This window comes from Trichechus manatus, unplaced genomic scaffold, assembly GCF_000243295.1.
Source record: "Trichechus manatus latirostris isolate Lorelei unplaced genomic scaffold, TriManLat1.0 scaffold00153, whole genome shotgun sequence".
Lineage (NCBI taxonomy): Eukaryota > Metazoa > Chordata > Mammalia > Sirenia > Trichechidae > Trichechus > Trichechus manatus.
Window position 1 is genome coordinate 3,195,241 of NW_004444089.1, and position 26,315 is coordinate 3,221,555.

General features: G+C 42.0%; 1 protein-coding gene across 1 annotated transcript in view; it reads left to right on the forward strand.

The window, feature by feature from the left end:
* FRY (FRY microtubule binding protein) overlaps positions 1 to 26,315 on the forward strand; it is a 314,552-nt gene that overhangs the window by 25,418 nt on the left and 262,819 nt on the right. Inside the window, exon 2 of the mRNA XM_023740362.1 lies at positions 17,267 to 17,466. Within this exon, the coding sequence (XP_023596130.1) occupies positions 17,267 to 17,466 (200 nt within the window). The remainder of the gene's footprint in view (positions 1 to 17,266; positions 17,467 to 26,315) is intronic.

A 26,315-nucleotide genomic window follows, 5' to 3' on the forward strand; every position in this document is an offset into this window, starting at 1 on the left:
TATTTGAATGACCTCGGGCAAGTGATTCCATGTTATTTTTGTTCCTTTTCTTCTATTCTAAAATGGAGATCACAATGCTACCTTGTAAGGTTGCTGTAAGGACTGAATGAAATAGTGTATGGAAAATGCCTAGCATGTTACCTGAATCACGTATGGCACTTTAGGTGGCGCAGTGGTTAAGAGCTACAACTGCTAACTGAAAGGTCGGCAGTTCAAATCCACCAGCGGCTGCTTGGAAGCTCTATGAGGCAGTTCTACCCTGTCCTGTAGCTATGAGCCAGAATCGACTCAATGGCAGTGGATTTATTTGTTTGCTGTTTTTGGTACACTGCCCCTAAGTATTATTTGGTAATTGGTGTAAAAAGGGTGAGAAAAAAGATTGAAAATATTTTCTTTTCATATTCCTGAGAGGCTGTTGTAAGTAATGTTCTTTCAATTGAATGACGGTCACATCACTTGACAGTTGGTCTAATAATAGCACGAGGGGGTTGAAGTTGATAACATGCAAGTTATCAGTGGAGCCCGGACTCCAGTTTAGATACAGAAAGAGGAAGACTGAAGAAAAATCCTTTTTACTCAAAATACAGACATCTCCATAGGCACACTATTGTATGATAATGGCTCTGGTTCCTTTAGTAAAAATGTGAAGATATTGTCACATATCTACCTCATCAACCTTTAAAATGGTGTTATAAACGCCCAAATGTACGAAACGCAGTGGTACCATGGGTATCTTTGCTGGTATTAGCGCGCCAAAATCACTTCAAGTGTTCATTTTAGTATCTGGGACATGTTTTTTTCCTGTTAAATGTTTCAGTTCAGTCAGTAGGGTGCTCCATACCATGCTGTTCTGCAATTCCAGCTTGTTTTACTAAAGAAAAATAGAAGAGAAAATTACTTGTGTTTTGTGCTCTTCACAAAAGCTGTTAGTGAAGAGAGAGATTTTCACTGACCTTCAGAAAATTCTTCTGTCAGAAGTAATGCTTCTTGAAGGATCAATTAGTTACCCTTTTATTTTGTTTAAAGTAACTGTGAACTTTCCTTCTCAGCTTCCTCCTCAGCCTAACCTGTTTTATTTTGAAGGGTAAAGTGCTGAATGTTTACCAATCTTTGGCTCCTTCTCTGTCATGTAAATTAGGTTTTCAGCAAGTCGGTTTGTGCTGTGTCTTTTAAGAGAATGTAATTCTGTAGTTAAGCCCGTTCTCCTTGCCTCATGACTTCTGTCAGCACATGTTCAGTGTTTGGTTTTCCTTCAGGGTGTATGGTTTCTCTCAGACTCTTGGCTTCCAGCGGGGATTTTCTGCCGTTGGTTTTGTCTGTAAGAATTGAAGCTGTTTAAAATCCTTCGTACTTGTGGCCAACAGCCCCTGGCTCCCAAAGCAAGGGTGTCTCCCACCCTGTGTTGTCTTTGCTCCTGTCGTGCATCTGAGCGCCCAGGGTCGCTGGAACCGCGGGGCCATGCGTGTGTCTGGTGCGCACAGTTTATGACAGACCGTTCGGGCCGGCCTTGTGTTCCTGGAGGGCTTTGAGCCTCCTCACCAGCCTGTCATATGTTCCTGCGGATAAATATAGACCTTCGGGCACTCTGCGGGTTGTAGGTCACTGTCTTACTGTGCAGCTAAAAATGGTCCTGTTGGTATGAACAGTCGCCCTGGATTTAGTTTGTCTTCTACTGTAGGTCTTTAGTATCTGATCAAAAATACACCTTGCAACCAAAACACTCATGGCCGCCGTGAGTGCTGGGGCCATGGAGCCTGTTGTTATGGTTCTTTGCCTTGGGACATAGCGGGTTGCAGCAGTTCCAGACTGTGAGTTTGGGTTCCTTTTCGGGCTCATGGAGATTACAGCAGCTTGTTGGAGACGGTCCTGTGTGATCAGCTTCATCAAAGGGCTTGGTAGGTAGAACCCGCTGTTAATGTGGGTGTAGCGGGTGATGGGATGGAATGCGGATGCGTGCAAGATTCTCCCCAGGCTGTCGATGGATGGGGGAGGGAAGAGCAGTTGGATGTTTCTGCAGGGATTTCCTTGTAATGCCACTATTCAGATACCAGAATGTCTGTTAGTTCCTGTTTGGAGATTGTAATACCTCAGGGGTGAGATTTGGGCCTTTTTTGGATGTGAGTCTTTGTAACAAGAAGCCATGAGCGAATGGAATTTTTGTGTGTGCTGAACTTCCAGCTAAAAGATTTGGTTTTACTGTCGTTGTTGTGTGCCGTCGAGTCGATTCTGACTCATAGTGACCCCATGTGACAGAGTAGAACTGCCGCATAGGGTCTCCTAGGCTGTAATCTTTACGGGAACAGATCGCCAGGTCTTTTCGCCCGTGGAGCAGCTGGTGGGTTCGAACCGCTGACCTTTCAGTCAGCAGCCAAGTGCGTTGATCATAGCCCCACCAGGGCTCCTTCTTGGTTTCGCTGTGCTATGAAGTTACCAATCTGTAAAGGTAGCTATTATGTATTTGGAATGTAGCTCACAGCATTCACATGTGATATTAGAGTGGTGGTGGGAGTTATGCTTGATTTCTGCTAAAAATTAGTGGAAATACTCTTTTTTGTTTGCTTTTCATCACTGAATAGACCTGCAAGTTTTTCCTTTCCTTTGGCTTAGCCTTCTCTGACATCTAAAAATTCGAAAAAAATTTTTTTTTTCCTTTATGTTTATGAATTAAAATCTGGGCACTGTTTGTTAACCAACATTAAGTGGGTCCAGATTCCATGCCACTACGTTTGCTTCATCAAAGTAATAGTGTGGTTACATTTGTTCTAGCATAACATTTTGAGTAAGATTGTTACAAGAGTTCCGAAAAATTAATGAGAGGAAACTTCCATGACAGAGGGTTAATTGCATGCATCTTGGATATTGACTCTTTAACTTCCTACTTAACGAAGGTAGGAAAAGTTCATTTATAAATGGGGAATGTGCCAATAGAGGAGAAACAGTTTGTTTATTAAAGGTTTGGGAGGTTTGATTTGTTAATTATTCCTCTGAGCTTCCTCTAATGGAACTATTAGATATTTACAAAGCGTAACTTCCCTTTCTAGGAATAAAATCCCTATTACTCATTAATTTGGTCCTTTCTTTTGTGGTTTATAAAGTAGAGGATGCATTAGAGAACTTGTTTTCTTCTCAAGAGATTTTTTTTAAGATATATCAAGTATACAAGCTGAATGGGAAGATTATGGCTTTATGTAGTTGGAAAAAAAATGCTGTATCACAATAAACCCCCCAACTCGTTGTTATCGAGTCGATTCTGACTCATAGTGACCCTAGTGGACAGAGTAGATCTGCCCTGTAGGATTTCCAAAGCGCAGCTAGTGGATTTGAACTGCTGACCTTTTGGTTAGCAGCTGAGCTTTTAACCACTGCGCCACCAGGGCATCATACTAGGACTTGTGTATGTCTGTTGTTTGAGGTCTCTTAGAAATGCACGGAGCCTCCCTGGGTTTCAGGGTCTGGGGACTATCTTGACTCCTGTTTCAATCTCTGCTTTTGCGCTCATAATATATAAACTTTACTTTTTAATTTTAATTTTGGTGAAGATATGCACAGCAGAACATAGACCCCCTTCATCAATTTCTGTGTGTACGTTCCAGTAGCATTGATACCACCTTCTGATTGTGTCACCATTCACACCATCTCTTCCCATACGGCTTCACCACCCTTGGCCTAGGCTCACTACCCCCTAAACTTCTCCGTGCGTTACTGTTGATGATTTCATCCCAGATAGATAATTCTGTAAAAGATCACAATGCTCATGGCGAACTTTCCTTACTAATTTAGCTCAACAGTTGTTTAAAGATGACTTAGGGGATATTTTCGGTTCATGGTTTGAAGACTTTTCTCAGAGTGATAGATTTGGGGGTTCCTCCAGGCTCAACATATCCAGGAAGTCTGGATTCTGTGAAAATTTGAAATTCTGTTCCAGAATTTTACCCTTTTGATCAGGATTCATCTATTGATTTCTTGATCAAAACATTCAGTAATGGTAGCCTAATATGTTTATGGGGGTTAAGGGATTTATCACCATCTCAGATTACATGCTTCTGGTGAGCAAGTGGCCAATGAATTTTATATAGTCAGTACATATTTCCAAAACTATTCAGAGATTTAATAAAACCTAAATTATTTTTAAATGAGCTGGCATTGATATGTATAACATCTATATTATATATGTATATGTATATTTTTGCATACTGTGGATTAGTTTATTATATAATGTATATTATACATGCTAAAGGGAGCCCTGGTGGCTTAGTGGTTAAGCACTTGGCTGCTAACTGAAAGATCAGCGGTTCGAACCTACCAGCCTCTCTGAGGGAGAAAGATGTGAGAGTTTGCTTCCATAAAGATTTGTAGCCTTGGACACCTGATGGGGCAGTTCTCCTCTGTCCTGTAGGGTTGTCTAGTTGGAATTGACTCACCAGCAATGGGTTTGGGTTTATACATGCATGTATGTATTATTTTATAATAGATGCATATTATATTATATTGTTATTTACTGCCATCGAGTTGATTCCGACTCATAGTGACCCTATAGGACAAAGGAGAACTCCCCACTGGGTTTCCAAGGCTGTAAATCTTTATGGAAGCAGACTGCCACATCTTTCTCCCATGGAGCAACTGGTGGGTTTGAACCACGGACCTTTTGTTTAGCAGCCGAGCGCTTAACCCCTGCACCATCAAGGTTCCCTATCTTGCCTGGTGGCATCTTATGGGTGAATGTTTTAACTTTTTTAAATCTCTCAAATTATTTCTTTTTTATTTACCCTTGTATTCCCCAGAGAACTTTGCAGAGTGCCTTGTACATATTAGGGTCTCAGTAAATATTTGTTAATTAATGAATTGATTAATTTATGAGACACATTTTTTTATTGTGGTAAAAATAAATACAACAAAACATTTGCCAATTCAACAGTTTTTACATGTAGAATTCAGTGACATTAAGTTCATTATGTTGTGCAGCTACCACTGCTATCGTTTTCCCCGTTGTTCCACCACCATGAACAGAAACTCAGTGCCCCCTAAGCAATGAGTCCCCGTCTCTCACACCCTCCTACCCGGGCCACCACTCGTAAACCCTCGTCTCTGTACCTTTGCCTGTTTCTCATGAGTGGGATCATACGATGCTTGTCCTTTTGTGACTCACTGACTGCGCTCAGCATCGTGTTTTCAAGGTTTGTCTGTCTGGTAGCATGGATCAGGACTTTATTTCTCTTTACGGCTGAGTAATATTTTATTTTGTATTTTTATATATACCTCACATTTTGTGTATCCCTTCATCTGTTGATGGACATTTAGGTTATTTCCACCTTTTGGCTACTGTGAGTAGTACTGCAGTGACCATTGGTGCACAGGTTTCTGTTTGCATTCCTACTTTAATTTCTTTTAGATACATATCAGGAGTGGATTTTCTGAGTTATGTGGTAGTTCTACACCCTGGGTGGTGAAAATGGGTAAAGACACTCCACTGCTAACCAAAAGGTTGGAGGTTCAAGTCCACCCAGAGGTGCCTCAGAAGAAAGGCCTGGCAGTCTACTTCCAAAAAATCAGCCTTTGAAAACCCTATGGAACACAGTTCTACTCTGACACATAGGGGGTCACCATGAGTTACAATTGACTCAGCTGCAGCTAGGTGGCTATGGTAGTTCTTTGTTTAACTTTCTGAGGAACTACCGACTGTTTTCCACAGTCGCTGTACCATTTTGCATTCCCACGAGCAGTGGATGAGGGTTCCAATTTCTCCACATCTTCGGCAACACCTGCGGTTATTTTCCTTTTATTTTATTTTTTTGCTGTTGTGCTTTGTGTTTTGCTTTTTTATCATAGCCATTCTAGTGGGGTGAGGTGGTTTTCTCAATGTGGTTTTGATTTGCATCTCCCTGATGACTAATGACATTGAGTGTCTTTTCATGTGCTTGTCAGCCATTTGTAGATACTCTTTGGTGGAGTGTCTGTTCAAGTCCTTTGCCCATTATTTAATTGAGTTGTTTATCTTTTTGTTGTTAAGTTGTAGGAGTTCATTATGTACTCTGGATATTAAACACTTATCAGATATATGGTTCCCAAATATTTTCTCCCAATCTGTAGGTTGTGTCCTCAGTTGATAAAGTCCTTTGATGAACAGAAGTTTTTAATTTTTATCAGGTCTCATTTATCTATATTGTCTTTTGCTGCTCATGCTTTTGTTGTCATATTTAAGAATCCATTGTTAAAAAGTAGGTCACAAAGCAAACACCCTTATGTTTTCTTCTAAGAGTTTTATTGTTTTAGTTCTCAAATTTCAGTTGTTGATCCATTTTTAACTAGTTTTCATATATTCAGTGAGATATGGATCCAGCCTCATTCTTCTGCATGTGGAAATCCAGTTTTCCCAGCACCATTTATTAAAGAGACTCTTCTTTCCCCATTGAATGGATGTAGCACCTTGTCGAAAATCAGCTAACCATAGATTTATGAGTTTATTTCTGAACTTTCAATTACATTCCATTGGTCTATATGTCTTATCATTATACCAGTACCAGGCTGCTTTGATTAATGTAGCCCTACAGTGTGTTTTCAAATCAGGAAGTGTGAGCCTTCCTATTTTATTCTTCTTTTTCAAGATTCCTTTAGCTATTTGCGGCTGCTTGTCTTTCCATATAAATTTTAGGACTGGCTTTTCCATTTCTGCAAAGAAGGCTGTTGGAATTTTGAGGGGATTGCATTGAATTTATAGATTGCTTTGGGTAGTATTGACATCTTAACATTATTAAGTTTTCCATTCCATGAACACAGAATGTCCTCCCATATATTTAGGTCTTCTTTATAGCTTTGGGGAGCCCTGGTGGTGCAGTGGTTAAGACCTTGGCTGCTAACCAAAAGGTCAGCAGTTTGAATCCACCAGCTGCTCCTTGGAAACCCTATGAGCAGTTCTACCCTGTCCTGTAGGGTTGCTATGTGTCTGAATCGATTCAACCACAAAGGGTTTGGTTTTTGAGATTTTACAGCCTTGAAAACCCAGTGGAGTCCAGTTCTACTCTGCAGCACATAGGGTTGCCATGAATTGGAATCAACTCAGCAGCAACTGGTTGGTTGGTTGGTTGAAACGGTTAATTTATTTTAATAATTTTTTATAGTTATCCATGTACAAGTCTTTCATCTTCCTGGTTAAATTTATTCCTAGGTACTTTATTATTTCAGATGCTACTGTCAATGGAATTGTTTCCTTAATTTCCTTTTCAGCTTGCTCATTGCTGATGCATAGAAATGTGGCTGACTTTTTGTGTTGACCTTGTACCCTGCCACTTGCTGAATTCATCTATTAGCTCTGATAGCTTCCTTGTGGAATCTTTGGGGTTTTCTACACATAGGATCATGTCATCTGTGAAAAGGATAGTTTTACTTCTTCTTTCCCAATTTGGATACCTTTTATTTCTGTTTCTTGGTTAATTGTGCTGGCTAGGCCTTCCAGTTCAATGCTGAGTAGCAGAGGTGAGAGTGAGCATCCTTGTCTTGTTCCTGATCTCCAGGGCAGAGCTCCCAGTCCTTCTCCTTGAGTGCGGTATCAGGTGTGGGTTTTTTATAAATTCCTTGTATTGTATTGAGGAATTTCCTCTCTACTCCTACCTTGTTGAGTGTTTTTGTCATGAAAGGGTGTTGGATTTTGTCGAATACCTTTTCTGCATCTGTTGAGATGACTATGTAGTTCTTTTTCTTTGTTCTGTTATTGGGTTGTATTACATTGACTGATTTTCTAATGTTGAACCACCCTTGTATTCTTGGGGCAAATCCCACTGGATTATGGTGTATAATCATCTTAATACCCTTTTGGATTCTGTTTTTTGGTATTTTTCATGAGGATGTTTGCATCTGTATTCACAAGGGGTCTTAGTCTGTATTTTTCTCTTTTTGTGGTGTCTTTTTTGGCTTTTGTATCAGGGTAAGGCTAGCCTCATGGAATGGCTGGGAAGTGTTCCCTCCTCTTCTACTTTCTGGAAAAGTGTAAGTAGTGTTGCATTCACTTCTTCTGTGAATCGTTGGTAGAATTTCCCAGCGAAGCCATCTGGTCCAGGACTTTTCTTTGTTGCGACACGTATTTTTTTGAGACAAAAGTATTTCTGAAATGACCCAAACCATATTGTAACAAAGGCATGATACAGGACAACTAGGCAAATGACACCTGTATTAGTCCTGAAGGCTGCTGTAACAAAATATCGCCCAGTGGGTGTCTCTAAAAAGCAGAACTTTATTGTCTCACAGTTCTGGAGGCTGGGAGTCTGAGATGAGGGCATCAGCCTTGTTTACTCCTTCTGTCTCTGTGTCTCTTTGCCTCTTTAATAAGGACTCCAGTCATATAGGATTAGGACCCACCCTGCTCCAGTGTGGCCTCATTTAACCTCACTGAGAACATCTGCAAAGACCCTGTTTCCAAACAGGTTCACCTTCATAGGTATAGAGATTCGGACCCAGCATGTCTTTGTGGGAGACACAGTTCAGTCCATAACACCCTACCTCCAGTCATCCTTGTTATGTGTTGCATGTATAAATGTTCCAAGATTACACCGTTCAGTTTATGCAGAAGGGTGTAGTTGGACTTCAGATCTTAGTTGATGCTTTTGAATACCCAGTCCCCTGAAATGGAACCTGAAATACACATGGTGTTCAGTTTTTTATGTATACAACTAGTTCGAGTTATGACGAACCACACTCGTCCTTTTTTTCATACATTTTATCTTTGGTAATATGTACTGTATACACTGTGACAGCACGTAATTTGCTGATGTTATCATTCTCAGATGTTCAATGATATGATTTAGTATTCACAACACTGCTGTTTGGCAGGTTATGGCCTGGTCTACAATGAACTCAGTGTTGGTGTCGGGGGTCAAAATAGATAGAAAGCTGGGCAATGTTCACCTCTAAAGACATACGACAGTTGAACTGCGCAGGCGCCTGACAGCTGTTGACTTTGACTTCATTGTTATGACACTGACGCTGACTTCATTGCGGACCCGGCGGATAGTGTGATCTTATTCAGCGTTTCGTACAATCAGAAGCATCAGCTGTTAATTTGAAATGAGGTATTTGACTGACATGAGAGCAGACTTACGATGGAGTCATCAGAACGGAACCCCGTCGTCAATCGGGGACTACCTGTGTGTGTGTGTGTGTGTGTGTGTGTGTGTGTGTGCACATATATAAAAATGCATTGTTTATTTATTTATCAAATTGAAGTTCAAAGATAGCACCCCTTCATTATTGCCGTTATAAGAGTTAGGGAACTTTTTTAAATAAATGAGCCTCATCTTAAAAGATGTTTTCCTATGAAAATTTTCAAGCAAACACAAAAGGAGAAATAATGTACAATAGTACAGCATATTCCCATCACTCAGGTTCGGCAGTTATCAATATTTGCTCACCCTGGCTTCATTTACACTTTTTTTCTCTTTGTTGAAGTATTTAAATCCAATATAAATGCCATTTCACTGCAAATTTTAAATGCAAATATAGATGCATTCTAGTATGCATCCAAAATAATAATAATGATAATAATAGAGATGTTTTCTTACCTATGCACAATGCAAGTACCATACCTAACAAAATTGCCCTAATTCTTTGGTGTCACCTAATACCCGGATTATATTCAAATGTCTTTTATTGTGTTAAAGAACTGTCTTTTAACAAGTGGTTTGCCTGTATCAGGATTCAGACACGGGCCACACACTACATTTGGTTGTTCTGTCTCTTAATTCTCCTTTAACCATCCTCCCCATTCTCATCCCTGCCATTGACTTGTAGAAATCGACTCAGTTTTCTTATAGAGTAAACCTAATTCTCGATTATCTTTTTTTTCCCTTATAATGACATTGTACTTCTTCCTTGCCCCACTGTTTCCTGTTGTTGTCCAGCGCCCTTGAGTGGATTCTGACTTACAGCTACCCCACGTGACAGGGTAGGACTGCCCCATAGGGTTTTCTAGGCTGTCGTCTTTCTGGGACCAGATCGCCAGGTCTTTCTCCCACAGAGCTGCTCGCTGGTGGTTTAGAACCGCCAACCTTTTGGTTAGCAGCCGAGTGCTTAACTGTTGCGCCACCAGGGCTCCTTCACTGAACTGCACATGTGAAGAATGTTGAAATGGCAAATGTTTTGTATTTACCACAGTGGACAAATAAATGTAGAAAGAGAGAGAGAAAGGAAGATGAGGAAACTGAAGCCCAGTTTGTGCAAGTGCCTTCCCCAGGGTCTCCCCGAGTCCCTCTCCAGTGCTCTTCCCGCTCTGTTTTGCCTACAGCGTTAGCTGTTTGGGAGTTAAGGAAGCTTATCGGTTTACACAGCCCCCTGCTTTGCTCTTTATTTACTAGATGGTGTCAGTGTGGTTTCCAGGCCTGTGGCACCAGCAGCACCTGGAGCTTGTTAGAAATGCAAATCCTCAAGCCCCACCTAGGCCCACTGATGGAATGGGGCTCCGCCTTCCAGGTGATCTCAGGTACCTGAGATTCTGAGAACCCCTGATTTACATTGGGAGTCAGCAAGTCCTTTTTCAAAGCTGACATAAAACATGCAGAGGTCTTCCATCAACAGGTGAATGGATAAACAAAATGTGGTACGTACATGGGTCCTGGTGGTGCCGTGGTTAAGAGCTCGGCTGCTAACCAAAAGGTCAGCCGTTTGAATTCACCAGCTGCTCCCTGGAAGCCCTGTGGGGCAGTTGTACTCTGTCTTATATGGTTGCAATGAGTCGGAATCGATTCAGTGGCAACTGTTTTTTTTTCTTTTTTTTTTTGGGTACCTACGTACAGTGGAATACTCCTCAGCCAGAAAGAGAAATAAGGAGCCCTGGTGGTGCAGTGGTGAAGCGCTCACCTGCCAACCAAAGGTCAGTGATTCAAAACCACTGGCTGCCCTGTGGGAGAAAGATGTGGCAGTCTGCTTCCGGAAAGATGACAGCCTTGGAAACCCTATGGCACAGTTCCACTCTGTCCTTTAGGGTCGCTATGAGTCGGGATCTGCTCAACGGCAGCAGGTTTTGTTTTTATAAAGAGAAATGAAGTCCTGAGATGCGCCACCACATGGATGAACCTTCAGAACATTACGCTGAGCAGACTCAGCCAGCTGCAAAGGAACAAATACCGTATGAACTCACTTATACAGAAAAGGAAATACATGGACACCAAAGAGTGTAAGCGGTCGCCAGGGTGGACAGAAAGGGAGAACAGTTTTTGCTGAGCGGGCACTGAGGGTATGTTAATGGTGGCGGAATGATCTGGAAAAGGACAGCGATGATGTTTGCACAACTTGAAGAATATTGTCAATGTGTATGTGTAGACATTGTTGAGGTGGCATGTGTTTTGCGATGCACATTTTCCCCACAATAAAAATTTTTAAAAAATACTTTGTAAAAAATACAAAGGCATTGGCCAAAGGATCCTGCATTTTGAATTAATGGGGTTCAAAGGAATGAGACTGTGCTGCCGAAAATGAGCCAGAGGAGTAAGAAAATTGGGGGGAGGAGAACGTGACAGAAGAAGGGAGGAGGGGCCGGCGAGGGACGAGGGACGCATGAATGAAAGTGGTTGTCAGCCGGCTTGAGGAGAAAGAGGAAGCTGAAATTCAGGATTATCCTGCCTCCAGCAGGCTATTCGATCTCCCTTTGGTGAGAAAGGACGTTGAAATGTCAATGTAACCTCATCTGCCTTTGCTCACCCATCTGGGCAGAAATCCTTTCAGGCTCTGCTGACAGTTGCTACTTTGAAAACGGAGGGAAAGTCTGTGTAATTGCATCTTAGCCAACGACAGACGTTTATAAAGGAAATCTCCGAGGTGCTACAGTTGTTTTTCTCAGATAAAGTGCTGGGAGGCAGAGACTTGTGGTAACTTTCTCTTTATGAAGGGCTTCACTCTCTGCCAGGGGGTCTGCCTTCGGGAGACCAAAGGTAAAAACGAATTTAAGAGGTCACAGGTTGGAGTCAGCGAAGAGAGCTTGTACTTCAAGGGCGTTTGCTTCTTGTTAGGATCACAGCCAGTTAAAGATCACAGCGGCAGCAGGGGCCTCAATAGATGGGCCCTGATGGAATGGGATGAAAATGTGGAACAGAACCTCAAATTTCTAAAAAAAAAAAAAAAAAAAGAGAGAGAGAGAGGGACTTACTGGACTGGTTGAGACTGGAGGACTCCTCGAGACTATTGCCCTGAAATACTCTTTAAACCTTGAACCCAAACTAGCCCCTGAGGTCACTTTTTAGCTACATAACAGATTGGCTCAAAAAACAATGAATATCACCTGTGAGGACCGTGCTCCTTTTCAAAATCACATATATGAGATGAAATGGTCAACACTTACTTTAAAACAAAGATGAGAATGTGAGGGAGCAGGGAAACTAGATTAAAGGAAACAGAACAACCAGAACAGAAATAATGAGCATGTCCACGCGTTGTGAAGACTTGTAACCAATGTCACCGAACAACTTGTGTCAGAATCGTTGGATGGGAACCTAAACTGCTGTGTAAACCTTCGCCTGAAACATAATAAAATATTATTGAAAAATATCACATCATCAGTGCATCTAGAAGAAGATAGTTGCTGGACCTTTCTTAGGTGCAGCATTAATCAGATTTCATATATTTTTATGGGTCCTCAATTCTTGATTTTTTTTTGTGCTCCTCTCTTTTCCCCCATTGCCGTTGAGTCGATTCTGACTTATAGCACCCCTATAGCCCAGAGTAGAACTGCCACATAGGGTTTCCAAGGCTGTCATCTTTACAGAAGCAGATGGCCACATCTTTCTCCTGTGGAGCAGCTGGTGGAGCTAAACCGCTGACCTTTCGGTTAGCAGCTGAGGGCTTAACTACTGTGCCACCAGGGCTCCTTTAGTAATCTATTTAACCAACAAAACTAGGAGGAGAAAGGAAGGCACAGTACTTAGGGGGCACTGAGATTCTATTGCGGGTGATGAAGAAATTTGGGAACGGTTAAGGGTGCTGGTTGAACAACATGATGAGCATAATTAATGGCACTGAACTGTACACGTGAAGATTGTTGACATGGCTGATGTTCCGTGACTTAACTATGTATCACAGTTAAAAAATATTGTTAAAAAATTTTAAAGAATGTGTTTGAATTCTAACATTTAAAAAAATCGGGAGGGAATTTTATGGAAATTAAGCAAAAATCAATGTATCATTGAATACATTTTTCTTCCAAGGCAAACATTGTTTCAGGGTATTTTTTACCTGATACTCTTTTCTTGGTCTACTTTAAAATATTTAGGAATCATCCCTGTCTTTGTTAAGAAATCTTCTTCTGTTGTTCAAACTAATTACTGCTTCTTATCCCAACATTTTTTATTCCTTAATAATTCTTCTCAGAGAAATATGATTCTTCCTGTCATCTTTGGAGTTTGTTGTCGTTCGTCCTCACTTGCGATCTATGGCTTTTCAGGGTTTCTGGTCACTTTGAGTATCTGCAGTGGCTTTTAAAGTGCCATTCCTTAAACAGCCTCATGCATGCATTAGTGGACAGTGTATTATGGTTCTATACACAGTGTGGCAGGTTCTCATAGTAATGCCTCATCCTTGGTTTAGGAGACGTTCCAGTAACACCAGTAAACACTGTTAGTTTTATGGGAAAGGAGGGATGGAGGGGGGGTGGGGAGGAAGGCATGCTCCTAAAGAAGGATCTCAGCTCTTGTTTACTAACAAGCTTTGCCTTCAGAACCGGCAGAGTCAGCGAGGCGCTGAGACCTGAATGAAAGAACAATTCATATACAACTGTGCACGAAGAGAAGCCCTGGTGGCGCAGTGCTTAAGAGCTCAGCGGCTAACCAAAACGTCAGCAGTTCAAATCCACCAGCTGCTCCTTGGAAACCCTATGGCGCAGTTCTACTCTGTCCTGCAGGATCACTATGAGTCAGAATAGACTCGACGGCAAATGGTTTGGTTTTTTTTGGTTTGTGCACCAAAAGATCTGATACAGTTTCTCCCATGTGAAAAGATAACCCATAAAAACCCATTGTTGTCAAGTTGATTCCAACTCATGGTGACCCCATGTGACAGAGTAGAACTGCCCCATAGGGTTTCCTAGGCTGTAATCTTTACGTGAGCAGATTGCCAGGTCTTTCTCCCTCGGAGCCACTGGGTAGGTTCGAACCACCAAACTTTCAGTTAGCAGCCGCACACTTACCTAAGGTTACCCTGATCTCTAGAAACTCGTTTAAGGTAGACCGTCTTGGGACATCAAATGTACCCCCGTTTCTAAGAGGAGTATACGCTTTGGATGGCTAACCCCTATAATCTCAAAGGGAACTAGTTTTTATTTCAAACGATCTGGGTCAGACTCCAGTAATGGGAGCATCTGAAAAAGCATTGAGTGTTTTGAAAAACAGGCTCTGTGCTTGTCTGTCTTTGTGGGCTGCTGACGAAAGCAGGTAAAGAGATTCTTCTTTTCGCAGTCCTGTGCTTTGTGAAGGGAGGTAGGAAGCTGAGTGTACACTGGGCGTTTTGACTCTTCCCATCCACCAACTGCCCTTGAGTCGACTGCAACATGGCCACCCCATGCGTGTCAGAGTAGAACCGTGCTCCACAGAGTTGTCAATGGCTGATTTTTCAGAAGTGGATCACCAGGGCTTTCTTCAAGGCACCTCTGGGTGGACTCGACCCACCAAACGTTCAGTTAGTAGCCAAGTGCCTCAACCGTCTGCTCCACTCATTTCTCACTTCTTCATATTTCTGATTCTTAAGTTAAATTTGTGTTTGGTTAAAACAAACATCAATTCAGTACCAGCCTCACTTTCTAACTTTGCGAACACAGTTACTTTGCTAACTGAAGGTGTAGTCCACCCAGAGGTGCCTCAGAAGAAAGGCCTGGTGATCTACTTCTGAAAAATCAGCCACTGAAAACCCATGGATCACAGTTGTACTCTGACACACATGGGGTCGCCGTGAGTTGGAGTTGACTGGTTTGGGTTTGTTGGGTTTCTTGTATGTTACAGGAAAGCAATTTTTTTAAGTCAGATTTTTAGAGCAGTAATACCACCATCTACCTACTGGCTATCATTCATTCATTCACTCATTCATTTCAAAAAAATACTTATTTAATGAATGCCTAGATTCTAGCACTTAGAAGATAGCAGTGAATAGAGCAGTTAATGGAGCTTCCGTTCTACAGAGGCAGGGTCACGTGTGTGTGTGGGTGTGTGTGTGTGCACCTCCCCCTCCCACACAATCTTTCAGATTGTAATAAGTTCTAAAAGAAAACTTAAACAGGGTCAGTAGACAGAGAAACCTGCTCTTCTGTATCTGCCCAAAGGCGTTCAGATATTATGGTTTGGAGCTGCCAACTGAAAGGTCAGCGGTTTGAATTCACCAGCCATTCCATGGGAGAAAGACTTGGCCATCTGCTTCTGTAAAGATTACAGCCTAGCAAACCCTATGGGGCAGTTCTACTCTGTCCTGTCCAGTCGCTTTGAGTCGAAATCGACTTGACAGCAGTGGGTTTAGTTTTAGATTCGGTGGAGAGGGAAGAATGCAGCGTGCATTCCTGGTGGACAAAAAAATCCAGACACACGGGCTTAGGCAGGATCTGCTTCTCGGAGCCATACCTTCAGCCAGCCTCGTATCTGTCCCTTCTGGTGGAGATTAGAATTTTAACCAGCCTACGAAATGCACGCAAATGGTTGGTGCACTTCTGGAACCTCACGGCTGGGGCAGATTTGCTAGCTAGGCATGGTAAAAAGCAGGGAAGGCCCCCTGGGGGAGAGGGGTGTAGTAAATAGTGACTGTCCTCGAAAAGCTAGAAAGTGGGGCCTCAGTGGGGCTGGCACACAACGGGTGTGTGTGTGTTAGTTTTAACCAAAACCAAATTTAACTTAAAAATCAAAATTGTGAAGAAATAGACTTCATTCTTGAGAGGCTAGGAATGGTGAGCATCGTCCCCTTTATACACCAAAATGCATTCTTAGTTTTGTTATTTTGAATGGAAATCTTTTAGAAATTTATGTCACTCTCCTACCTTCTCGAACACAGACATATATATATGTTATTGTTGGGTGCCATCGAGTTGATCTTGACTCACATCTACCCCGTGTGACAGAGTAGAACTGCCGCATAGGGTTTTCTAGGCTGTAATCTTTACGGGAGCAAATCGCCAGGTCTTTGTCTGGCAGCCAAGCGCTTAAACCGTTACACCACTGGTCCCCAAATACTGAGTTTTGTGTCATACAATTATCCTCAAGAAACGCTAGGATTTGCTATGGGTTAATTAGGATGAAGAGGGTTACTGGAATTGGGAGAGGCTCTAGTTCAAGGACACTTGCTCCAGTAACTTTTACTGTCTCTCCATCTGCTCAGGCTGGTATGTTTGAAACTCAGGGTGATGGGTGCTGTCCCCTGGGATGGCTTTCTGCTCCGGCGTGGCCCTACAGCAGTTCCTGCTTGCTAAGGCTGGCCACACTGACTTTTGTCCTCACAAAGACACCCGGACTTTGAAGTAGAAGTAGATAACGTTCTCTTATTTTAGCAGTTAATTGCTACTTGGACCTTTTAAGTGGAAGATTCATCAGAGGGATATTCTGTGTCTGGCTGTCAGCTATCTGGTTCAAAATACGGACTGACAGAGCTCACGCTCGTAAAAATTCCCTTGCTATTGTCAAGACATTTAGGCCCCAGATTCTTGTAAATTATGAGGCTGGGCTTGCAATTACATACAATATCAACCTGGTGATTGCTGTTATTATTAAGTTGATTAAGTCCTACGGCAAACCAAATGGGAGCCCTGGTGGCACAGTGGTTAAACGCTCAGCTGCTAAACGAAATGTCAGTGGTTCAAACCCACCAGGTACTCCTGGGGAGAAAGATGTGGCAATCCTCTTCCATAAAGATTGCAGCCTTGGAAACCCCATGGGGCAGTTCTACTCTGTCCTATAGGGTCACTATGAGTCAGAATTGGCTCGACAGCAATGAGTTTGGTTTTTTTGGTTTTTCGAGTCCATTTTCCTGGAACATAAAAAAGAAGCCAAAAACATCTTAAATGTTGTAGGATTTATCACTTATATTATGTACTCACAAAATTATTAGTATTCTGAGCTTATTACATATGATGGAACGCAAACATAATGTAATCAGAATAACTGGATTCTGACACCATTTCTAAAGAAGAAGACCAGGTTATGATCGTAAATGTAACTTCCTTGATGAAGAGTCATTGCCTTATATGCATGGGTTAACACAGCCCGTCTGCATACTGATGACGTTATTTGCAGCCAGTAAGCATATCTATCCATTCTGTTTTCAGCTTCTCCAGTTGGCAACGGTTACATCAAGCCTCCAGTTGCCCCCGTTTCCGGCACTCAGAAGGAGAAAGGGCCACCCACCATGCTCCCCATCAGTGTGGACCCAGACAGCAAGCCAGGAGAATATGTCCTCAAGAGTCTGTTCGTCAACTTCACCACTCAGGCCGAGCGCAAGATCCGCATCATCATGGCCGAACCCCTGGTGAGTACAGGCGTCACACACCCCTCTTTAAGCTCATCCAGACACGGACTCTGTTAGACTTCCCCACTTCAAGCGGAGGGGACTGTGTTTCCCTAATTTCCAAAGATTTTTTTGGATTCCATAAGGTAATTTTTAAGAGAAAATAGTTACCCCTCCAAAAAAAAAAACAAAACAAATCCATTGCTGTGGAGTCAATTCCGACTCACAGCGACCCTATAGGACAGAGAAGAGCTGCCCCATAGGGTTTCCAAGGCTGTAATCTTTACAAAAGCCGACTGCCACATCTAGCGGCTCGTGGGTTTGAACCACCTTCCTTTTGGTTTTGCAGCTGAACGCTTTAACCACTGTGCCACCAGGGCTCCCATGAAGTAATGGTTAGGGTCCTTGATTTCAGAAAAAAGAAAAAAAAAGAAATTAAGGGTAAAGGGGCTTTCAAACAATATCCTCAGCAAATACAATTCAATCTCACACTTCCCTGCTGCATTCAGGAGTATTGTTGTCGTTAGGTGTCCTGGAGTTGATCCCGACTCATAGCGACTCCATGTGACAGACTGGAACTGCCCCATAGGGTTTCCTAGGCTGTAATCTTTATGGGAGCAGATCGCCAGGTCTTTCTCCCGTGGAGCCGTTGGGTGGGTTCTAACTGCCAACCCTTCCGTTAGCAGCTGAACGCTTAACTGTTGCACCACCAGGGCACATTGTATTCCGAACTAATAATAATAATTTAGCAATTAGAAATATTAACCCCAGAAAAACTGTGTTAAGAGTCTCCACTATCAATAAGCACTGTCATCAAAATCTTTTGTCAAAAAAAATCTTTTAGTCATAATCTTTTGTCCCGTTTTATTTATTCACGTGTATTTATGTATTATTTAAATGAGTAAAAACAGTAACAGCTCTTCAAGGACCACCGGGATTCTAGGGTGACAACACTTGCGTCCCATGGCCTCGTTGTCAGGCTGCCGGAGGGCGTGTTTTGGTGAGTAGTTCAGAAACACCACTTTTGGTTTCTGAATTTGGAAGACAGGACATTCTGGACTAACTCACTGTTAACCCATTGCCGTTGAGTCAATTCCAACTCATAGCAACCCTACAGGACAGGGTAGAACGGCTCCATAGGGCTTCTCCAAGGAGCAGCTGGTAAATTCCAACTGCTGACCTTTTGGTTAGCTCTTAACCACTTTGCCTCCAGGGCTCCAACCAACCGTTAGGTCCCTGAGCAGACACAGGATGCCCTTGGACCTCAGGATCTTTCTTTGCAGATGGTCTTGCTGGAAAATAAGGCATGCTATAACAAGGTTCTAAAGACAGAGATGTGCCCTGGTGGTGCAGTGGTTAAGAGCTTGGCTGCTAACCAAAAGTTTGGCAGTTCAAATCCACCAGCTGCTCCTTGGAAACCTTACAGGACAGTTTTACTATGAGTCTGAATCAACTTGACGACAACGGCTTTGGTTTTCTGGTTAAAGACAGAGAAGGAGCCCTGGTGGCACAATGGTTAAGGCTCGGCTGCTAACCTGCCCAGCGGCTCCATGGGAGAAAGACCTGGAGATTCGCTCCCGTAAAAATTACTGCCTCAGGAAACCCTCTGGGGCAGTTCTGCTCTGTCCGTGGGGTCGCTGTGAGTCAGAATCAGCTTGATAGCACCTAACAACAACAACAGCAAAGACAGAGAGCTAAATCTCGAAAGGAAACTCAGGAAGGAAGGCTGATCGGAGGCTTCAGATTACTCGTTCGCTGCCCTTGCTGCGGCCACACACGATACGAGAAAAGGAAAGGAATTCAGAGCAGCGCAGCTCTTTCTGTGAAGCCTGTGAAGCCTGGCCTTGTACCTCCCGTGAGGAATCCTGGGGCAAGGGCATGGTGACGCGAGCTTTGCTTTAAAGAATCAGAGCTTAAAATAAATGTTACTGAGCCCCCAGGCCGAGTCTCTAAAAATATGCAGATGATGTACAGCGTGATCTGTTGAAAATGACTTTCAGAAGAATCGCAACTTGTTGCTTGGGTATATCAACATTCAAGAATATTTGTTAAGTGTGTGCTTGGCTGGATGTTACCAACTTTGCACTTTAAAGGTTTTATTAGATCAGTGGAGGTTATCTTAAAAATTCTACAATTTCTTACTATGGAAAATGTTTCTTGTTTTTGAAGTTCAAAGCATTTAAACCCACAAATAACACCTTTTTTCCTTTCACTCATGTTTTTATGTTTCTGCTACGTTTACTGCTAATAATAGCTAATATGAGGAGCCCCGGTGGTGCAACAGTTAAGCGCTCAGCTGCTAACTGAAAGGTTGGCAGTTAGGACCCTCCCCGCCCCCAGTGGCTTCAAGGGGAAAGACCTGGCGATCTGCCTCCGTAAAGGTGACAGCCTAGGAAACCCTCTGGGGCAGTTCTGCTCTGTCACGTGGGGTCACCGTGAGTGGAAGATCCACCTGACAGCCCCTAACGGCAACAACGATACCAAACCTGTTGCTGTTGAGTCGATTCTGATCTTATAGGACAGGGTTAGAGTGGCCCCATAGTGTTCCCAAGGCTGTAATCTTTGCACACGCTGACTGCGGCATCTTTCTTCCTCAGAGCAGCTGGTTGGTTCAAACCGCCGACCTTTCAGTCAGCAGCCAAGTGTTTAACCACTGGGTATCTGGGGCTCCTTAACAGTGATGGTTAATATGTGTTACTGTGTGCCAGGCACTGTGCTTAACTGTTTATCTCGATCTTCATAATAACCTTAAAAAAAAAGTCAGTTCCAACTCACAGCGACCCCATGTGTGTCAGAGTAGAACTGCACTCCATGGGTTGTCAATGGCTGATATTATAGAAGTCGATCTCCATCCTTTTCTTCCCAGGTGCCTCTGGTGGACTGGAACCACCAGCCTTTCGGTTAGCCACTGAGCGCTTTAACCGTTTGTACCACCTAGGGACTCCATGATGACTGTTGTCCTTGTTGTTTTCTTGTGCTGTCAAGTTGATTTAAGTAGGTATAATTTATATCTCCGTTTTATAGATGGGAGATTTTGGCACAGAGGGGTCTAAAGAATTGACCAAGGCCACATAGTTGTCGATTTGAACCCCCTCTGAACTGCCCCACCCTCCACTGGCAGTCTTTGCATGGGCATTGTCTTGTAAAGACTGATTTCCTTAAGACACATCAACACAGGGCTCTCCTGTAACTTGTAATCTAATTCACATTTCCCAAAACAATGCTGAAACTTGGAACCTCTCTGCTCCTTAGGGGACCATGAGGCAGCCCGAAACTCACCTTCCCTGGTGAGGGGGGGTACTCTGCCTTGGCTCCAGGGTTAAAAAAAAAACCAAACCCATTGCCATTGAGTCAATTCCAACCAAAGCAACCCCATGTGTTACAAACTGTTCCATAGGGTTTTCTTGGTGTAATTTTTTTTTTTTTGGATGAAAGTATGCACAGCCAAAGATACACCATTTCAACGATTTCTGCATGTATAATTCAGTGACGTAGATTACGTTCTTCAAGTGGTGATACCATTCTCACCATCCTTTTCCAAATTGTTCCACCATCATTATCTTAAACTCACTGCCCCCAAGATTCCCCCACAAACTTTCCAGTTGCCTTTGTCAATTTGATCTGTAGATAATTCTTCAGAAGAGCACAATGCTCAAAGCAGATGTCATTTACTAATTAAGAGAGAGATTTCTTGGTTCAAAGAAGACTTCAGGGGAGAGTTTTGGTTTAAGGTGTAAAGTTTAAAGATTATCTCAGGGCAATAGTTTTGGGGGTTCGTCTAGCCTCAAGGGCTCCAGAAAGTCTGGATTCCACTGCAAATTTGAAATTCTGTTCCAGATTGCTGTAATCTTAATGAAAGCAGATTGTTAGGCCTTTCTTCTACAGCTCTGCTGGGGGGTTGTTCAAACTGCCAACCTTTAGTTTAATAGACAATCTCAAACCATTTGTGCCACACAGGGACCTGGCTCCAGGGGTAGGGGCAGTTTAAGAGTGATAAAACACAGTGATTATTCATTTCACCCCTTCACAGCAGGAAAGTGCAAAACCAGCAGATCAGGGCTCCCTGAAATTGTGTTTCCTGGTGAATTTTACCAAACAACTGGAAAGGTGAACGAAAGTCAAAAGAGATGCTTAGAAAACTAAGCCCTGACAACTTTTGAGCCATCTATGTTTCCCCTAGTGGCACAGTGGTTAGGTGCACAGCTGGTAACCAAAAGGTTGGTGGTTCAAACCCACCAGCCGCTTGGAAGGAGAAAGACCTGGCAATCTGCTCCTATAAAGATTACAGCCTTGAAAACCCTATAACGTCACTATGAGTAGGAATCACCAGCAATGGGTTTGGTTTGTTTTTGTTATATTTCCACAGTAAAAGCTTAAAAACTCGACCCATTGCGGTCAAGTCAATTAGGACAGAGTAGAACTGCACCATAGAGTTTCCAGGAAGTGGCTGGTGGATTCGAACTGCCGACATTTTGGATAGCAGCCAAACGCTTAACCACTGTGCCACCAGCTTAAGTTACTGTTATTTTAAAAATTTATGAAGTAAAGTAGTGTGGGTTTCACTTTTTTCATTTTTACTCAGCTTGAAATTTGTTTGAGTGGCATTTTTTCCTGGGAGTAAGCATTATGTCTGAAAAATTAATATGTGCCACAGGTTCTTTTAATTAGAGGTGGGAATTTTTGTTCTTTTCAATGAGACAACCTAAGTATACCCAAACAAAAAAAACGGCAGGAAAAAAACAAGTGGAAGTCGACTTCATCAGCAAATCTTTATTGTGTGTCTAATGTGAGAGCTGGTTCTAGGTGCTAGTGACCAAACAGACACACATTGTTTTTAGTTGAAAAAAATGTATTCAATCAAATTTTAGTGCTGTTGCTTTTTATAAAACGAGATTATTGATTTCCTTGTAGGTTTTGGCAGAGATGTAAACTTCAGTGCCATATCCATTTTTTATCTCTTGGGAAAGTACTTGGTGATTTTTGTCCTTGTACTTGCTTGCTTATGGGGCAATGAATTCGAGGCGATTCTGTGCCTTGTTATTGAGTCTAATTAGGTTAATGTGCATTTGGCATTTTGTTCTGTAGCCATAGCAAGAGGTATTTTTTTCCTTTTTCTTTTTTATTGTAGTTTAGATGAAGGTTTACAGAACAAATAGTTTCTCATTAAATAGTCAGTATGCATATTGTTTTATGACATTGGTTAACAACCCCACAACATGTCAACACTCTCCCTTCTCGACCTTGGAAGAATTTTTTTTTTTTTTTTTTTGGTGAAAATATACATAGCCAAAGATACACTGTTTCTAAAATTTCTACATGTACAACGCAGTAACATGATTACATTCTTCCAGTTGTGCTGCTGTTCTCACTATCCTTTTCTAAATTATTCCATTACCATTATCTTCAACTCACTTCCTCCTAGGCTTCCCATCAAACCTTTTGAGTTGCTGTTGTCAATTTGATCTCACATAGATAATTTTTTTTTTTTTGTACTTTAGATGAAGGTTTACAGAACAAATAGTTTCTCATTAAACAGTTAGTACACATATTACCCTATGACAATGGTTAACAATCCCACGACGTGTCAGCACTGTCCTTTCTCAACCTTAGGTTCCCTATGCAAGAGGTATTATTTTTGATGTATATATCAGTACATTTAAGGAGCCCTGGTGGCACAGTGGTTAAGCGCTCAGCTGCTAACCAAGAGGTCGGCAGTTCGAACCCACCAGCTGCTCGGTGGGAGAAAGATGTGGCAGTCTGCTTCTGTAAAGATTACGGCTTAGGAAACTCTATGGGACAGTTCTACTCTGTCCTAGAGGGTCGCTATGAGTAGGAATCGACTCAATGGCACTGGGTTTCCTTTCTTTTTTTTTTTGGTGGTGCAGTGGTTAAGCACACAGCTGCTAACAAAGGTCAGTGGTTCAAACCCACCTAGAGGCTCCTCAAGAGAAAGACCTGGCGATCTGTTCCCATAAAAGATTACAGCCTAGAAAACCCCGTGAGGCAGTTCTACTCTGTCACATGGGGTCAGCGTGAGTCAAAATCGACTCGACGGCACCTAACAACAGCACAGTATGTTTAAACTGTTTCTAATATGTGCCCCTCCTATTTGTCTTGCCGAGTTACCTTTATTTAGGAAGACGTTGACTCCTTTAAAACTTTGAATGGACATGGGTTTGTATTAATTCACACACTTGTGTGTTATTATCTTTTGCTATAACACATTTTCATGATGGTGGCAAGGGTAATTTAAAAAAATTTGGAAGTATAGATTTATTATTTATGGGGCTACATGAACCTGTATTTTGTGTGTGTGTTTGTTTTATTTTTAAAAGACTAAATCCTTCAGAATCCCAAGCCAGTTAGACTGTGTGGGATATATTATACACAACATTAACTTATAGTTTTAAAGTTTAATGTATGACTTTCCAATATCCAAATAGCTGACACTGACGTAAGAAAAGACGGGAAACAAAATGTTCTATCAACATCAAATTTGAGATTGTTGTTCTTTGTGAATATCTTCCACTGGTTCAGCAGTATGAGTCTTCGTACCCAAAAGATGCTCAGGTCATATGCAGTACTATTTATGGATAAGTCAATAATTTTATTCTATTTCTGTTGCTTCATGGGAAAAGTTGATAACATTGGTCCCGTCTCACTGTTTTTCACTTCCCCCAAGAAAAGTGTTTTGAACAAGCTAAATGAGGTACTCTGTACTGTTTTTATATTTTTATGTCAAAACATGAAAAATACAAAGATAATGAACACTATTCTTTCTAGCACCCATTCCTTCCCTGTAGTTTATATTTTCTTCCAAAGTACATCTTTTTGTAGTTCTTTAAGTTAAGAGTTGTTGTTGGATGCTGTCAAGTGGGTTTCGACTCATAGGGGCCCCATGAGACGGAGTAGAACTGCCCCATAGGATTTCCTAGGCTGAAATCTTTGCGGAAGTAGACTGCCACATTTCCTTCCCCCAGAGCGGCTGGTGGGTTCGAACTGGCAGCCTTTCCTTTGGCAACCTAGTGCTTAACCATTGCTTAACCATTGCACTCCCCTAAGTAAGAGTTAATCCATTGCCATTGAGTCGATTCCAACTCACAGCAACCCTATAAGACAGTAGAACTGCCCCACAGGGTTTCCAAGGAGTGTCTGGTGGATTCGAACTGGGGTTAGCAGCCAAATGCTTAGTCAGTGGGTGGTAAATCTCTCGACCTTGTTCATCAGAAATGTCTTTATTTCTCCCTCACTTATCAGTGATAGTTTACATGGGAATAGAACTCTAGATTGACTTTCATTTTCCCTCTCTACTTTTGAACATATTATTTTACTGTGTTGCCTCTGTCATTGCTGTTGAAAAGTCTGTGGTTGGTCTGTCATTTCTTTGTGGGTTATTTACTTTTCTTTGTTTGATTTTATGGTTGTTCGCTTTGTCTTTGGTGTTCTGCAGTTTCACTAAACTGTTTGGTTGTGGATTTTTAATAAAATTTTTTCTCCTGATTGAGACTCTTGTGTTTCTTGAATTAGGAATTCACCTTTCATAAGATTTTCACCGGCCAATTATTTTCAGAAGTAGACCGCCAGGTCCTTCTTCCTAGTCTGTCTTAGTCTGGAAGCTTTGGCAAATCTGCTGCAAAAAACCTCTTTAAAGTGTTAAAGAGCAAATATGTCACTTTGAGGACTAAGGTGTGCCTCACCCAAGTCATGGTATTTTCAGCCGCCTCATATGCGTGTGAAAGCTGGACGATGAATAAGGAAGATCAAAGAATTGATACCTTTGAATTATGGTGTTGACGAAGAATATTGAATATACCATGGACTGCCAGAAGAATGAACAGATCTGTCCTGGAAGAAGTATAGCCAGAATGCTCCTTAGAAGCAAGGATGGTGAAACTTCGTCTCCTATACTTTGGACATGTTATCAGGAGGGACCAGCCCCTGGAGATGGACATCGTGCTTGGTAAAGTAGAGGGTCAGCGAAAAAGATGAAGACCCTCAACAAGGAAGGACTGACACAGTGACTGCAACAATTGGCTTATGCATAGCAATGATTATGAGGGTGGCGCAGGACCCAGCAGTGTTTCGTTCTGTTGTACATAGAGTAGCTGTGAACTGGAACTGACTCGATGGCACCTGACAGCAACATCATATATATTTTTTTTTCCTAGAAAAGCTGTCTACTCAGCTTATTGTTGTTATGATTTTCATTGTATTTTGTTCCTTAAGTTTATAACTTCTCTTTTACATCTTCAATCACCTTAAACATAGTTTTTTAAATATCTTCTTTTAGATTAATGTTATATTAGTATTTGGGGGCCTATACTTGTTTGTTGTGTTTGCTAACTCTTGCCTATGGTGGATTGTTTCTTTATGTGTTTTGAAATTTTTCTCTGTATGTTCTTTTAGTAGTGTTATGGATTGAATTGTGTCCTCCAAAAATATGGGATGTAAATCCTCACTTCTATATCTGTGGTTATAATCCCATTTGAGAATGGGTCATCTTTGCTATGTTAACGAGACAGGATTAGTGTAGGGTGTGTCCTGAGTCAATCTCTTCTGAGATATAAAAGAGATTAAAGAAGCAAGCAGAGGAGAGATGGGGGAAGAGAGATGCCGAGCCACATGAAGATCACCCAGGAGCAGAAGCTCAGAGACAAGGACCTTCCTCTAGAGCCAAAAGAGAGAGAAAGCCTTCCCCTAGAGCCGAATTCAAACTCCTAGATTCCTAAACTATGAGAAAATAAATTTCTGTTTGTTAAAGCCACCCAAATGTGGTATTTCTGTTATAGCAGCACTAGATAACTAAGACAGAATTTGGTACTGGGAGTAGGGTACCAAACAAATAACTAAAATGTGGAAGTGGTTTTGGA